This window comes from Emys orbicularis, chromosome 6 (genome assembly GCF_028017835.1).
Source record: "Emys orbicularis isolate rEmyOrb1 chromosome 6, rEmyOrb1.hap1, whole genome shotgun sequence".
Classification (NCBI taxonomy): domain Eukaryota; kingdom Metazoa; phylum Chordata; order Testudines; family Emydidae; genus Emys; species Emys orbicularis.
This window is the reverse complement of record NC_088688.1, coordinates 13,477,256-13,494,741: the sequence shown is the minus strand read 5'-3', so window position 1 is coordinate 13,494,741 and position 17,486 is coordinate 13,477,256. Positions and strand designations below refer to the sequence as shown.

Below are 17,486 nucleotides of genomic sequence, written 5' to 3'. Positions count from 1 at the left end.
AACAGTCCTCCAGGGTTCATTCCCAGGCTCCTTCCCTCTGCCTCAGCTCCTCCATTACCCCTGGCTCCCCCAAGCCTTTGCACTGTTTCTGAGGGGTACAGGAAATACGTTTCTGTATAGTAGTTTAAATGAATTACCCAAAGTTCTGTATTAATATGCCTAGTAAGGAATCTTATTTGTCAAAAAAACATTTCCTGAATCTTTTTTTTTTTGGTCTGTATTGTTACAGACATACTTGCTGACAGGTATTTTGAAATAAATTATCAAAATAATTGAAACTGGTGTGATTATATTGTGTTATTTTGACAAATAAAATATGCAGAATTTTAAAATATTGGGCACAGAATTTTTAATTTTTTGGCGCAGAACACCCCCAGGAGTAATTTTGTTCAAGGCAGACTTTAAAGCCAATTCCATTCACTAGTACAAGTGTTCCCTGACACAGACTACAGACTGCTAATTTCATTGAGACAATAAAATGAAGCAGAAGAACTGCGGTGTGTTGACAAGTAGGATTATTATCTTCTGATTCCAAGATTTTCTGTGAAAAAACACTCAGGACTTATAAATATGGAAAATATCCAGTGAGAAGGAATCCTAGTAACAGAAATATTTTTCCACGGCCAAATACGTTTCTTAGTGCAAATGAAGATGTCTGTGAAATTAGCATGGTATTTTCAAAGAAGCCTTAGGAAGTTAGGTGCCCAATTTGCATCAAATACCCTTTGAAAATCCCATCCTTAATGTGTAATCATATTCTGTACATTGCAGATATAAACACAAAAGAAGCCTTTTATACCTTGATTGGAATGCAAGCATGATCTTCTTCCAGATCTTTAAGGCAAATTTCTAGATGCAGCTCACCAGCTCCAGCAATGATGTGCTCACCCGACTCTTCAATAATACACTAGAACATGAAATACTAGTTGTGAAAGAGTAAAAAATTGTTTCTTAAAGTAATTTAAATCAGAACATTCCACAGGCATTTTCTGTTAGATTAATCTGTGATTGGTTTTTTCTAAAATTGCTTAGTAATAGCTGTTATTGTGGAGATTAACCAAATATCATTACATTTATGAAGTGCCTTTCATCCCAAGGACTTAACAATGAATCACCTTACCCACCAGTGAAATGTTGCAGGTGGTCTAACATCATACAGCAAAACTACACAGTAGCTTATGATAGGAAGTGAAGAGCGCTCCATAACATTGGAACTGTATATGGAATTCAGGCAGGCAGGCAGAAACTGCCCACATTAATTTAGCCAGACACTAAGGGCATGTCTACACTACGACATTAGATCGAATTAATAGAAGCCGGTTTTATAGAAATCGGTTGTATACAGCCGATTGTGTGTGTCCCCACATAAAATGCTCTAAGTGCATTATGTCGGCGGACCGCGTCCACAGTACCGAGGCTAGCGTCGACTTCCGGCGCATTGCACTATGGGTAGCTATCCCACAGTTCCTGCAGTCTCTGGCGCCCATTGGAATTATGGGTTGAGATCCCAATGCCCGAATGATGCAAAACAGTGCCGCGGGGGGTTCTGGGTACATGTCGTCAGGCCCCTCCCCCTCCGTCACAGCAACGGCAGACAATAGATTCGCGCCTTTTTACCTGGGTTACCTGTGCAGACAACATACCACGGCAAGCATGGAGCCCGCTCAGCTCAGCTCACCGTCACCATATGTCATCCGGGTGCCGGCAGACGTGGGACTGCATTGCTACACAGCAGCAGCAGCTAACTGCCTTTTGGCGGTAGACGGTGCAGCATGACTGGTAGCCTTCATCGGCGATCTGGGTGCTGGTAGCTGTGGGGCTGGCAGCCGTAGGGCTGCATTGCACCAGCCCCTTACCTTTTGCCTTTTGGCAGTAGATGGTTTATTACGACTGGTAACCGTCCTCGTCGTACAGCAGTGGCTGTCAATCATGGGCACCTGGGCAGACATGCTCTGTCCTATCGAACTGTCTTGACAATGATGGCTATCAGTCGTAGTATGCTATTTTCTGCCAAGCGCCCAGTATTTTCTGCTAAGCACCCAGAAGAGGCCGAGGGCGATCTGGGTGCTGGCAGACATGGGGCTGGCAGACATGGGGCTACATTGCTACACAGCAGCAACCCCTTGCCTTTTGGCAGTAGATAGTATATTATGACTGGTATCCGTCATCATCATACTGCAGTGGGTATCAGATCGTGCAATAGGCCTGAAGGCTAACTGCCAAGCGCCCAGTATTTGCTGCCAAGCACCCAGAAAATGCCGAGGGCTATCAGTCATGCTGCACCGTCGTCTTAAGATGTAAAAAATAGATTTGTTCTGTATTCATTTCCTTCCCCCCTCCCTCCGTCAAATCAACGGCCTGCTAAACCCAGGCTTAGGAGTTCAATCTCGGGGGGGGGGGCATTCTGTGTGACAGTTGTTTGTGTTTCTCCCTGATGCACAGCCACCTTTCTTGATTTTAATTCCCTGTACCTGTACGCCATGTCGTCACTCGCCCCTCCCTCCTTCCCCTGGTCCTTCAGATACTAGTTTCGCGCCTTTTTTCAGACCAGACGCCATAGCTAGCACTGGGATCATGGAGCCCGCTCAGATCACTGCGGCAATTATGAGCACTATGAACACCACGCGCATTGTCCTGGAGTATATGCAGAGCCAGGACATGCCAAAGCAAAACCAGGACCAGCCGAGGAGGAGGCGATTGCAGCGCGGCGACGAGAGTGATGAGGAAATGGACATGGACCTAGACCAAGTCACAGGCCCCAGCAATGTGGAAATCATGGTGTTCCTGGGGCAGGTTGATGCCGTGGAACGCCGATTCTGGGCCCGGGAAACAAGCACAGACTGGTGGGACCGCATCGTGCTGCAGGTGTGGGACGATTCCCAGTGGCTGCGAAACTTTCGCATGCGTAAGGGCACTTTCATGGAACTTTGTGACTTGCTTTCCCCTGCCCTGAAGCGCCAGAATACCAGGATGAAAGCAGCCCTCACAGTTGAGAAGTGAGTGGCGATAGCCCTGTGGAAGCTTGCAACGCCAGACAGCTACCGGTCAGTCGGGAATCAATTTGGAGTGGGCAAATCGACTGTGGGGTCTGCTGTGATCCAAGTTGCCAGGGCAATGAGAGACCTGGTGATATCAAGGGTAGTGACTCTGGGAAACGTGCAGGCCATAGTGGATGGCTTTGCTGCAATGGGATTCCCAAACTGTGGTGGGGCGATAGATGGAACCCATATCCCTATCTTGGCACCGGAGCACCAAGCCACCGAGTACATAAACCGCAAGGGGTACTTTTCAATGCTGCTGCAAGCCCTGGTGGATCACAAGGGACGTTTCACCGACATCAACGTGGGCTGGCCGGGAAGGGTACATGATGCTCGCGTCTTCAGGCACTCTGTTCTGTTTCGAAAGCTGGAGGAAGGGACTTTTTTCCCGGACCAGAAAATAACCGTTGGGGATGTTGAAATGCCTATTGTGATCCTTGGGGACCCAGCCTACCCCTTAATGCCATGGCTCATGAAGCCGTACACAGGCAGCCTGGACAGGAGTCAGGACCTGTTCAACTACAGGCTGAGCAAGTGCCGAATGGTGGTGGAATGTGCATTTGGGCGTTTAAAAGCGCGCTGGCGCAGCTTACTGACTCGCTCAGACCTTAGCAAAAAGAATATCCCCATTGTTATTGCTGCTTGCTGTGCGCTCCACAATATCTGTGAGAGTAAGGGGGAGACATTTATGGCGGGGTGGGAGGTAGAGGCAAATCGCCTGGCCGCTGATTACGCGCAGCCAGACACCAGGGCGGTTAGAGGAGCACAGCAGGGCGCGGTGCGCATCAGAGAAGCTTTGAAAACTAGTTTTGTGACTGGCCAGGCTACGGTGTGAAACTTCTGTTTGTTTCTCCTTGATGAAATCTCCGCCCCCCCACCCACCCGGTTAACTCTACTTCCCTGTAAACCAACCACCCCACCCTCCCCTACCCTCCCCCCTTCAAGCACCACTTGCAGAGGCAATAAAGTCATTGTTACTTCACATTCATGCATTCTTTATTAATTCATCACACAACTAGGGGGATAATTGCAAAGGTAGCCCGGGATGGGTGGGGGAGGAGGGAAGGAAAAGGACACACTGCAGTTTAAAACTTTAAAACTTTAACACTTACTGCTCGGGAAATCATCTAGGGTGGAGTGACTGGGTGGCCGGAGGCCCCCCCACCGTGTTCTTGGGCGTCTGGGTGAGGAGGCAATGGGACTTGGGGAGGAGGGCTGTTGGTTACACAGGGGCTGTAGCGGCGGTCTCTGCTCCTGCTGCCTTTCCTGCAGCTCAACCATACGCTGAAGCATATCAGTTTGATGCTCCAGCAGCCGGAGCATCGATTCTTGCCTTCTGTCAGCAAGCTGACGCCACCTATCCTCTTCAGCCCGCGATTCAGCACGCCACCTCTCCTCTTCAGCCCGCGATTCAGCACGCCACCTCTCCTCTCGCTCATATTGGGCTTTTCTATAATCAGTCATTGACTGCCTCCACGCATTCTGCTGTGCTCTGTCAGCGTGGGAGGCAGTCTGTAGTTCTGTAAACATTTCATCACGCGTCCTTCGCTTCCGCTTTCGAATATTCACTAGCCTCTGTGAAGGAGAAAGATTTGCAGCTGGTGGAGAAGGGAGAGGTGGTTAAAAAAGATACATTTTAGAGAACAATGGGTACACTCTTTCACGTTAAATTTTGCTGTTCACATCACACAGCACATGTGCTTTCGTTACAAGGTCGCATTTTTCCTCTTATATTGAGGGCCTGCTGGTTTGGTGTGAGAGATCACTCACGCAGTGCCAGGCCACAGATTTCAGCTTGCAGGCAGCCATGGTAAGACACAGTCTTTTGGCTTTTTTAACCTTGTTAACATGTGGGGATGCTTTAAAACAGTACTGCTCTCATTAACCATACCAAGCACCCGTTGGGTTGGCCATTTAAAATGGGTTTGCAATGTAAAAGGAGGGGCTGCGGTTTCAGGGTTAACGTGCAGCACAAACCCAACTAATTCCCCTCCCCCACACACCCAATTCTCTGGGATGATCACTTCACCCCTCCCCCCCACCGCGTGGCTAACAGCGGGGAATATTTCTGTTCAGCAGAACAGGAAGGGGCACCTCTGAATGTCCCCTTAATAAAATTGCCCCATTTCAACCAGGTGACCGTGAATGATATCACTCTCCTGAGGATAACAAAGAGCGATAAGGAATGGATGTTGTCTGCATGCCAGCAAACACCGGGACCATACGCTGCCATGCTTTGTTATGCAATGATTCCAGACTACGTGCTACTGGCCTGGCGTGGTAAAGTGTCCTACCATGGCGGACGGGATAAGGCAGCCCTCCCCAGAAACCTTTTGCAAAGGCTTTGGGAGTACATGAAGGAGAGCTTTCTGGAGATGTCCCTGGAGGATTTCCGCTCCATCCCCATACACGTTAACAGACTTTTCCAGTAGCTGTACTGGCCGCGATTGCCAGGGCAAATTAATCATTAATCATTAAACACGCTTGCTTTTAAACCATGTGTAATATTTACAAAGGTACACTCACCAGAGGTCCCCTGTGTGCCCACAGGGTCTTGAGTTCGGGGGTTACTGGTTCCAGGTCCAGGGTGATAAACATATCCTGGCTGTTGGGGAAACTGGTTTCTCCGCTTCCTTGCTGCTGTGAGCTATTTACATTATCTTCATCCTCATCTTCCTCATACCCCGAACCCGCTTCCCTGTGTGTTTCTCCAGTGAGGGACTCATAGCACACGGTTGGGGTAGTGGTGGCTGCACCCCCTAGAATGGCATGCAGCTCCGCGTAGAAGCGGCATGTTTGCGGCTCAGCCCCGGACCTTCCGTTTGCTTCTCTGGCTTTGTGGTAGGCTTGCCTTAGCTCCTTAATTTTCACGCGTCCCTGTTATGGCCTCTGTCCTTCATGGCCTTGGAGACCTTTTCTAATATTTTGCCATTTCGTTTACTGCTTCGGAGTTCAGCCAGCACTGATTCATCTCCCCATATGGCGAGCAGATCCCGTACTTCCCGTTCTGTCCATGCTGGAGCTCTTTTGCGATCCTGGGACTCCATCACGGTTACCTGTGCTGATGAGCTCTGCGTGGTCACCTGTGCTCTCCACGCTCAGCAAACAGGAAATGAAATTCAAACGTTCGCGGGGCTTTTCCTGTCTACCTGGCCAGTGCATCTGAGTTGAGAGTGCTGTCCAGAGCGGTCACAATGAAGCACTGTGGGATAGCTCCCGGAGGCCAATAACGTCGAATTCCGTCCACACTAACCCAATTCCGACCCCCTAAGGCCGATTTTATCGCTAATCCCCTCGTCGGAGGTGGAGTAAAGAAACCGGTTTAAAGGGCCCTTTAAGTCGAAAGAAAGGGCTTCGTCGTGTGAACGTGTCCAGGCTAAATTCGATTTAACGCGGCTAAAGTCGACCTAAACTCGTAGTGTAGACCAGGCCTAAGACTAATACCATCCCCACATTCCCACACTTGGAAAATCTGTAATGGCAAGTAGTCAGGATCTCGGTTTTACAATCTCATCTGAAAGATAAGCAACTCCCAACATCATGCTGGGACATTGTTTCAATACTAAATCAAAGGGAAGAGTGCTGCCTAATGAATACCAATACTACTCATTGCAAAACCTGGGTTTTCCTTAGAGACTTCCTATCCAAGTTCTGTCTAGGCCCATTCCTGCTTAGCTTGTTCAGTTTCAAATGATTAAAACGTAAGTGGTATGGCTGCAGATTCTAAACATCAGATTATGAAAGCTATCATGAATAAGTCTCTTTTTGAATAAAGTCTAGTCCCTCAGGAGTACTTCACAGCAAACCAGCAACTCTAAAACTAACACTCACCTGAACACTAACACTCACCTGAACCATGGGATCAGACTTGGCCAGACGCCTTAGACCTTCAACTAGTTTTGGTAGATCAGCAGGGTTTTTAGCTTCAACAGCAACACGTACAACAGGGCTAACACTAAATTTCATCACTCGCATGTTGTGTGCATGCTCAAAGGTGGTAATTGTACCCGTCTTCACCAAAAACTGGTCAACACCAACTAGACCAACAATGTTGCCACAAGGTACTTCCTCAATGGGCTCAACATAACGACCCATCATCAAAATGGTTCTATAAAGACAGAGATTGGGTAACAGTCCTTAAATATCTGTTGAAACAATGCCTTTTTATACCTAAAAGGCAGTTATAGAAACTTCCTTATTTGCCTGCATTCCTTCTGGTACTCATTTTCTGTTATGTAAGCCAAAAAAAAAAAAATCATACAAATTTGGTATTTTAATAGAAAAAAGTAAACAATCCTCCTCTAATTAGGTTCCCAAAAATAGGCTTTGCAAGCATCTTGACCTTTTTTTTTTTTTGCATGCATGCATGCATTCTTCTTCAACAGAAGCAAACTATTTCCATCTACCTTTGAATAGATCTTAGGTAGAGATCTTCCTTCTTGCCAGGTGTGTAGTTTGGTCCCATGATTCGAACTTTCTGTCCAGTGGAAACAATACCAGAGAAGACTCTTCCAAAGGCATAGAAACGTCCCTTATCAGTTGTGGGGACCATTTTGGAGATGTACATCATCAAAGGGCCCTTGGGATCACAGTTTTTGATACCTACAGTAAAACAATGCATTTCAATGAGGCTTCAAAATCTGTTTAAAACTAGGCCTAACACTTTACTGAGCATTTCCTTCCCCTTCCACTTTATAAGCCTTGTTTTTCATATGGTACCCATTATTGTGAATGCCTTCCAAAATTAAATATGCCTAAAGTTATAATTAACAGCTCTCCTACTTTCCAGTCCAGAGGGCATGTATGTGTGTGGCAGGTGTATAGTGTGGTAGACTAGCTCAAAGGAGTGGGTTTTGGGTTTTCCTCTTTAGGCATGGTTGTTTGTGGTCAACGTTATGTCTTCCATATGTGAGTTCCAGAATTCGGCCAATCATCAATAAATCTCTGTCTCCTGCAAGCACAAGTTTTACTTTTCTGGTTGCAAGTTCCATTGCTCTAGTAGAACACACGTGTTATGGAAAGCCAAGATTACAGAGTGAGGTGGTTCCTCATGTAACTTGGCCTACTTGGATGTAGATCTTGAAGAGGAGGGCAAAAGCTTTGATTTTGACTCACCAGGAACCAAAACAGCACACTGTGCACTGAAGTCACATGTTGCCAGTGGTCTGTTACAGAGGAGATTGCCTGCCATTAGTGACCAACTGATTTGTTTTTAAAGTGGTCACCTGTTTCAGACCTAGGTACAGAGAGTTTCAGAAATCAAGTCTGGAGGTCATGAATGCCTGGTTCACTATGGCTAAGTCCAGATCCAACAGGAGGCCGCGCAATCTTCTTGCCAAATCTAGATGGTTTTTGGATCAATATTTATTTGGGTTTCTAAAAGCAGTGAAATGTCAGGTGGACACTGAAGCTGCAGACTGTCTTCGTGACCTAAGAGAAGAAGCTATCAATGAAGGGCAATATAGAGACGATGAGTTCTGCACAGTGCCTCCTTCTCCCTACCAGCATCATTTCAGTCTTACCCAGGTTCAGCCTCAGCCATTTACTCTTTATCCAGTTGCTGATCTCAGCTAAGCCTTTGGTTAGCTGGGAGATGGCACCATTTGCCTCTGATGTAATGGTAATGCACAATTTCCCTTAGTGGCTTCATACAGATGTTGAACAAGATGGAGGTGATGATAGTTTAATATGGGACTCCACATAAGGAGTTTGGAAGTGGAGGAGCAGGTGCCCATCATGATTCTCCAGGTATGGTCTGATACAAATAACCAAGACATCTCAGCATGATGGGGTAGTCTGCCCAATTATGCATGCTCAGGCCTACAGATCAACCCATCCCCATCACCTGTTGTGGCCTTTTAAGATTTTGGGAGGTCTGATACAAGGACACTCGGATATATTGGTAGAGAGAAAGTGGTTCTGGGAATTAGTGTTGGGAGGACATACCATTACCGTCTCTTTAAGGGACCACAAGCGTTGCCGAGTGGGTGGGACAAGGCTCTCCTCTCTCCCAGCCAATTGGAATGATCTTTAGGAAGGGGATCAGCATATATACTGCCTCGTTCACAGCAGAAGGCCTGCCTGATGAACCTGAGGACTAATTGGGGAAAAGGAGCAGCTGGGTAAGGCCCGACAGCTGGCCTAAGCTACCACCACAGCTCCAAGAGGGGAGCTGGGGAACTCCTGCTTGGGAGAAACCATCTGAAGTACAAACCCAGCTCCAGGAAAGAGCGCCTCCTGAATAGAGGCAAGAAAACCTATCAAGACTCTTATATGGAGCCGGAGTGGGCATGAATTCCAGCAACTAAAGAAGTGATTTAATAGATCAGAACTCCACAAAGTGGGTATGTGCTCTGAACTAATCCGGCCTGGGTAACTGACTGGAAGAGTCCGAGCGGGTGCTGTGAACAGCGTACTTGCACAGCCCCCTAACACGTCATGTCTCTGGGGTGGGACAGCAGGATTCCATATTTGATAATAACCAATGCTGCAATGATAGACTTGCTGTTGTGTTGCTTCGTGCTGTACATCCCAGGGTTAGTGCACACCGTCCTCCAAACTCATCCCACCCATGTATTCTCAGAGACTGAATTAAGGACCATCCAGCAGATAAGGAGTTAAAGTGAATTGTGCAGCAGCATGAAAACATTCAATTATCATTACTGAACAATTGTATTGTGGTAGTACTTAGAGACCTCAATCAGTTTGGAGCCCCATCGTACAAACACAGAGTAATGGAACAAATTAAATTTAAAAAAGGCCAGCACAATGTAATAACCAACTCTGAGCCAGATTTATGTGGCTTGTCACCTAGTCAGTTTTACTCCACGGGTTGGGGATAACAACATATTTTTAATCTTTGCTATGGGCATTGTGTAGTTAGTGTTGCAAAGTCAAAGAGCAGCCTCCTTACCCATAGCAGCTTCATCGTCAGGTGGCCCCTCATACAGAAGTTCACAGCGATATTTCTGTGCCGTTACAGGGGAAGGAAGGTGCATGGTGATCATCTGAAGCAAGGCATCTCCAGCAGGCAGCCAGTGGCGCATCACAGCCTGAGAAACACAAAAGTTGCATCCTCACTTAACTAGATTTGAGATGATAAACGTAACAACTGACCCCAGAAATAACGAATGCCCTTCTACACACTATCCAAAAACAGAGTTGGGGCAAAAACCAGGACAACTAATCTCCTGGGACCATTTAAAAGTTCAAAAGACTTTAATCTAACTAAGCAGTTATTCCACTCATTGCCTGTTTTTTTTCTTTTTTTAATGAAAACCTTCACATTTGAATTATTCAAATGGAGCATTCTGAAAACTCAGTTTTTTCCAAGCTGGTGCACTACATTTCAGGAGGAAGCTATGCTTCGGGCCACCTTAAACTCTGAAGCTGTGAATGGAAGCAGCAGTTTTAATGTTTATTGACAAACCATTAGTATAACTGTAAATTTTCTATGTGTAGTTTTGCCATCAAATTTAACTAATCAGTTGTGGAAAATTGTAGAAGGGATACCCAATTACACCATTATTCATGACATTTCTATGAGTTATTAATTCTGTGCTCTACAGTAGTAATTGCAGTTCTTTGTGACGGCTGGCTCTGCACATCCACACCACCCACCTGCCTTTCCCTCTTCCATGGAGTCTTATACCCTTAAGGACTCTGGGGTTTAGCAGAAGAACTGAGATAAAGCTTCTTACAGCCTCTGCTCTGAACACTGAGTGCTGCAAAACGGTACCTGTGAGGTCCCAATAGTCACTGCTTTTCTAGACATTTCCCAAAGCTCATCCCATACGTGGGAACATGCAGAGGCAACTTTGAAAAAGTTATAGTTCTCAAGGCAACCAATGTAAAATACATATGTGTGTGTGTGTGTGTTGCATTAGCAGTTTTCTTCAGTTATTTATTTATTGCTTATCTGAATGTGAATCCAAGTTCTCTCCCTCTTAACCAATATGCCTTTGTTTGGTTGTGCAGTATCAGACTCAAGTCCTGTTCTCATATCTCAAGGGCTCACACTTCCAAATCATTTATTGTCAACTGGGGCACTCTAGATACACAAGGTTGTCTTTGTTTGGCCCCCTATGACTAGTTGATAAACTTTGAGATTTGCCACTGACAAATAAGGTAGGTCCTTCTAAGACCCACAAAGTATTCTAGAAGGCTGTGCTGTGTAGCAAAAATAGAAGGGGACCAGCAGCAAATGTTGCAACTCCATTAATCCTGACTGTTGGGTTAAAGGAAAAAAGTCAAACTGAATGATTACATTAAATCTTTTTAAAATACCTTCAGAAGTGGTTTGCCTTCTTTGTCTCGATCTTCAACATCTAGCTTGATGTTAAGTTTCTCTATCAGCTTGGCTGTCTCTTCCTTGTTAAAGTTCATAACAGCATCAAAGATCTACAGAGAAATGTTTGGTAAAAGAAGATTTACCATTATACATCTTAAATCTGTTCCGACATATTGCTGTAAGTAGTGGATCTGTAACATGCAGATTGAAAATGTCCTCACACTGTCTCCAAATTTAGGTTTTTATTTAATAATTCTTTGTTCTTTATAAAAAACAAAATTCATGATTTCCTGCAAAGATCTGAAAAATGATAGTTACACCAAACTTATTTTCTAAGCCTCCCAATGAAAGATAATTCCTAAACCTTTGATTTGGATAACACCAAAATAATTTCTTTTGTATATTAAAACAAATTCACTGCACTAACAATTTTTTTTTTAATGGAGAACGACAAGACCTGTGCCACATTCCATTCCTCTTTCAGACTTTGTGTTGCCTTCTTTCTCCTTAGTGCCATTGTATGTAGTTTACCTAGATCATAAATTCCTGAATGCAGGGACTGCACACACTCTGCGATATACCAGATAACCAGCTTTTGGAGCCCACGTTTGGTGAGTGAGCTTCTGTCTTTTTCTAGGCTGAATCCTACACTTATACCACTGGATGAAAATGCCAGAAGTTGGGACAGCTACAGATTAACTTTCTGTTTTACCTTAAAGATGGGATCCAGAACGAGCTGGCAGAACGTCCGTGGCAATTTCTTTCCATCTGGGCTGGTGGCTGATTTGCTGAATTTTCCGGTTGCTGGATCAAAATATCTAAATAAAAAGTTTAAGGCAGAGGCGAATTAAGATTTAGTTGGGCCCTGGGCACAAAGAACATTTGGACCTCCCACACTCCAGGGGCCTGAGGGCACCAGAACTGGGTGGGCCAGGGTGGTCATGGCCCACCCACTTTTTAACCTGGGTGTAGTAGCCTTGGGCAGAGCGCCCCGGGGAGCAGGGACATGGGCTGGGGGCTGCTCTCAGGCACCCCAGCCCCTGCCCAGAGCAGGTGAAAGGTCTGGGGCTCCCCACAGCAGCCCAGGCTCCCTTGGTGGCTCTTACCACAGCCCAGCTCCAGCTTCCAGCCTGGCGAATAGGTGGGGCCCCAGGGGGAAGAGGAGCAGGGGTGGAGCTACCGTTCCAGCACCAGTGGGCCCCCCCGCCCCTACTTTTACACAGGTGCGGTTAGATGTTCGGCTGCGTGTGTGTGTTCTCCCTGTGTGCTGCCCCAGCTCTGCACAGACAGCCGGCACAGCAGACCTTGAGCGAACCGCTCAATGACCACAAGATCCGTTAAGGTACAAAGGCACCAGGCCAGGTTTACTGTCAACAAAGCACAGTAATAGCACCTGGCAAACTCGACGAGAATACTAAGACATGTATGCCTGTGACAATGGACACAGCTCAGTGAATGACGGGACTTTCCATTCCCCCCTCGGCTGGACAAAAGTACTCCCTCTGAGATACATCTTTATACCCTGATACAAACAAGTTAGTACTGCTTCTGACATAGTTACAGCCCCCTGACGTAGCTATTTATTACCCAACACCTTGTACATGTTGGTTCAATTAAAACATCTCTGTTACGTACTGTCATCCTAGCCTTATCTTTAAGAAGGGGTCAGTGTGTTCCTGTTATCCTTGGGGAATGTTTTTATACCATCCTTAATATTGGGATGTTCTGGTACCACTTAATATTGGAATATGTTTGCATAAGTACTCTGGTGCTTAGCACTTCTTAGGAATGTGTATTTCTGCATTATTAGCCCTGTTCTTGCCAAATTTTGTAAGCAGGTCTTGCCTCATACCAGGCCTCTAATACAAGGGCTTATGTCTCAGGCTCTCTTCCTACTACAACAGGTTCCAGATTGGCCGGGGCCCCTGGGCATGGGGCCCATGCGTTAATCCGCCACTGGTTTAAGGTGCTTTACTCATCCAGTTTGAGCTTTAGAGGAAAAATATTTAAAGAGATGATAATCATCCATGGTTTGAAAAGTTTTCCAGATTTCTACTGATCAATCACTTTCTGAGAACAAGACTGTGCTTCAGTGTGGAACACCTTGAATTATGTACAGGGCACTAAAATAGTAGGAAAAGGAGAGATTCCTACTTGGAACATTTCAGAGCTGTTCCATTCATAGGGAGAAGAGTTAGTTGCTTTGGATAAAAGAAGTACAGGGAGCAAGTGTTTTTGTTTTGTAAGAGATACCCATGCTCTGGAATTAGATTTGTGTTTTCAATCACCGAAATTGGTCTAGTGGCTTGAGCAAAGAATTGGGTGCCAGGAACTCCTGAATTCTAATCTCAGGTCTACCTAAAATACGTTTTGTTATCTTGGATAAATCACTTCAACTGTATGCTAAATATCCCCATAAACTTGCTTATCTCATGAATAGGGCTCTACCAAATTCATGGTCCTTTTTGGTCAATTTCACGGTCATACGATTTTAAAAATTGTAAATTTCATGATTTCAGCTATTTAAATCTGAAAGTTCAGGGTGTTGTAATTGTAGGAGTTGTGGGGGGTCACAGTACTGCTACTCTTACTTCTGTGCTGCTGCTGGCGGCGGTGCTGCCTTCAGAGCTGGGCAGCTGGAGAGCGGCGGCTGCTGGCCGGGAGCCCAGTTCTGAAGGCAGAGCTGCCACCAGCAGCAGAGCAGAAGTAAGGATGGTCTGGTATTGCCACCCTTACTTCTGCGCTGCTGCGTACAGAGCTGGATCCTCAGCAGCCACAGCTCTCCAGCTTCCCAGCTCTGAAGGCAGAGCAGAAGTAAGGGTGGCAATACTGCGACCCCCCCCCCCCCCCAAAATACACTTGTGACCCCGCTGCAACTCCCTTTTGGGTCAGGACCCCTAATTTGCAAAACCCTGGTCTCCCCTATTAAATCTGTATAGTGTAGGGTAAAAACACAAAAGACCAGATTTCACAGCGGGAGACCAGATTTCACAGTCCATGATGTGTTTTCCATGGCTGCAAATTTGGTATAGCCCTAGTCATGGAGTGATATTAGATTTTATTTAACATCTGTAAAGCACTTCCATAGTGCCTTTCACCTGAAAATTTCTTTCTAAGCATTAATACATCTTCTAATAATTAGCCTGTAACTTCCAAACAATGCAGTTATAATTCATTTGTGCATAATTATTCCTCCTGCTACAAGGCATGGTCCAAGTGTAACCCCAGAACTTGATATTACTGCAGTCAGCCATTTTGTGTGTCCAGCCATTTATAGCTGAAAACCAAATACCACATAGCTAGAAATAATTTTAGGGCTCTGAGAGGCAAGGCCAAACAGCTGCATGATTGCCATTTTGCTAATCAGAATCAGAGGATGGGACAAAAAGGTAACGTATCATGAAAATGGAAGGAATGTTTGGACAGCCAAAGTTGGTGTTAAGTGCTCCTGTTTGATTGTTGTTATAACTAGAAATACCAGAAATGCTTTAATAAGAAGAAATAATGAGTAGTTTGCTAAAATTAGGAAAATTGGTGATCCACTAGGAGTTAGTATTGTGACCCACTAGGAGTCACTATGAGTTATATGCTTTGTTTAAGTTAGCTATAAAAAAATTAAGCAAAAGAATACGCTTTGGAGCAGTCGGAGGAAGCTTTTCTTCGGGCAAGGAGTTGACACCTAAACTCCCCAACAGCTGGACAAAAGGAGGGCCCCCCAAAGCCTGGCTGTTGATCACGTGAAACCATTTCAAACATTGGGTAACTATAATATTTGGGATACTCTGAACCTACCGCTAGAGCATATATGTGTGTGTCTTTAAAACTTGAGAAAAAAGTACTTTTAGGTAAAAGCACTCTGGTTTGTGCCAATCATTTAGCAGATGGAGTTGCTGTGTCCCCACTGATTTATTCCTGACACCGCCTGGAGAGAAACATTTAAGTTACCACTGCTTTGGGTTCCGAAAACCCTGGGTAACACAAAGCCCTCTGAATTCAATAGAAAGACTGCCACTGATTTCAGTGGGCTTTGGATCAGGCCCATAATCTAACTTGCTGCACATTCATTTTATCCACACGTTGTAATAAAAGCAAACTCCATCCTCAAGTTCTGGCAAAAATCCAGTCTCTCTCTCTCTCTCTCCCCCAATCCCCCCATGGTTTATGCCATCAGAATCCCCCTCTGGAATATATTTGTATCACATACGTGTAGTATTCCTAATAGTTTTATATATACACACACATGCGCACAGACATATTGTTGAGCCATACATGTTAACTATGTCTAGTTCTTCAGGCTGCTCATTAACATTTATTTTTTGTAAAAGCATAAGCTACTTCTCCTCAAACTGTCTGCATTAAATATGTATACAGTAACAGGGTGCCTTGCCCAGGGGCAGGAGAGCCTGGGGCTAAACCAGCCCTGATTACAACATGAGCCCCACCTGAGAGAAATCAGGGGACTCCTATATAAAGTGCAGCAGGCAACGCAGGGGATGGTGGATGAGAGAGTAATTGAGACTGCTAGAGGCAGGAAGCCTGATACTAAGCTGAGGAAGTTCAGGAGAAAGCTTTCAAGGCAAGGAGAGATCCTGCCCAAGAAGCAGGGGACAGATAGCAAAGGCCTGCAGAGAAGGACAGACTCCAGGCAGGAGGTAATGGGAAGCAGACAGGCCCTCAGGCAGGACGGGGCTGTGTCTAGCTGAAACTGGGGTGAAGATGGTGGGAGTCTGTGTTCTGTTTTCAAATACACTGTGGTATTTTTGACTACAGAGAGAGAGAGACTGAACTGGGGTTGGGGCCTGGAGGGCCAGTGAGTACCCTGTGGACTAAATAAATGGGACCCCTTGTGGAGACTGGTTGAACTACTCTTGAACTATAAGTAGGGGTCTACTTAAATCGTGGAGTAATCACACAGTTTTTGCAAGTTGGTCAAGGCATAAATAGCAAATTTCATGGATGTGTTCATATCATGCTACCCTTACTTCTGGGCTGCTGCTGGTGGCAGTGCTGCCTTCAGAGCTGGGCACCCAGCCAGCAGCTGCTGCTCTCTGGCCACCCAGCTCTGAAGGCGTGGCAGAAGTAAGGGTGGCAATACCGCAACCCCCTGACAATAGGCTTGTGACCCCCTTTTGGTCAGGACTCCCAGTTTGAGAAACGACGTGTACTTTTGTATACTTTTACAGTATAGGGTAAAAGTACCCAAAAGACCAGATTTCATGGTTCGTGACACATTTTTCATGGCAGTGAATTTGGTAGGGCCCTAATTATGAGTTCTTAAAGGGTCCTAAAGAGGGAGGGAAAACCAAGCCACTGTGCTAAATATATACACTTCATTAAGATATTCCTGAACAGCCTATCGCTGTGGTATCTAAGCATGTGCCTATGTATACATGTGTATTTCATCACTCACTTGTCTCCCCAAAGCTTTTTCATCATATCTTCTACTTTCTTTGAATGTTCGGCTGGAGGGAGTTGTGCTTTTTCACCTTTGGCAGCAAATTTGGCCACATACATCTCAGCAAACTGCTTCAAAGTAAATGCCCAGCCATGTAAACCAGAGCCAAACCCAACAGTACCAATAAGGGGATCAATCTAAAAACAGAATGATAGTTAATGCCTGTGACAAGACACTTTGCTTTCAGTGGGATGTAGCATGTGACTGAGACTCCCAAAATATTCCGCAGTCTTGACAAGACTGGTCTTATTGGATCTTACTTTGAAGCAAGAGTTCTATTTTGTCCCATTTTGCTAATCCAATTACACCCAAGGAGTTTTGATTATATTTTACAAAGATATCTACAGCGAAAGTGTATTTAAAGCCTTCCAAATATTTCCATGAATTTCTGTGAATTTTTGGTATTGAATTACCTCTGGAAGTTGAAACCTACGTGCCTAAAGTTAGGCAAAGTGGTCTGAGTTTTAGTGGCTGGGTATCTGCAGCTCCACTGAACCCCCGTGTGGAAGAGCCTAGGATACAATCCTAGCTAATAAACCCTTGTTCTAACCACCAGACCATGACGTAGTAGGTTGCGACAGAGGCCATCTGGTAGTTCAGTACTCTTTGCAGCAGCTCTTGTCAGGCCTGACATACTTACTACACCTAACACACTGTTATCATAATCTGTATCTAAAAGATATTGTGTAAGATATCAGTGCAA

General features: G+C 45.4%; 1 protein-coding gene across 1 annotated transcript in view; it reads right to left on the bottom strand.

Moving 5' to 3' along the window:
- Positions 1–17,486, bottom strand: part of LOC135880592 (elongation factor 2-like) — a 37,925-nt gene that overhangs the window by 7,025 nt on the left and 13,414 nt on the right. Inside the window, exons 5-11 of the mRNA XM_065406935.1 lie at positions 16,739–16,920; positions 12,041–12,146; positions 11,325–11,438; positions 9,952–10,090; positions 7,445–7,640; positions 6,888–7,146; positions 800–907 (exon numbers count right to left, since the gene is read on the bottom strand). Coding sequence (XP_065263007.1) covers positions 800–907; positions 6,888–7,146; positions 7,445–7,640; positions 9,952–10,090; positions 11,325–11,438; positions 12,041–12,146; positions 16,739–16,920 — 1,104 coding nt within the window. The remainder of the gene's footprint in view (positions 1–799; positions 908–6,887; positions 7,147–7,444; positions 7,641–9,951; positions 10,091–11,324; positions 11,439–12,040; positions 12,147–16,738; positions 16,921–17,486) is intronic.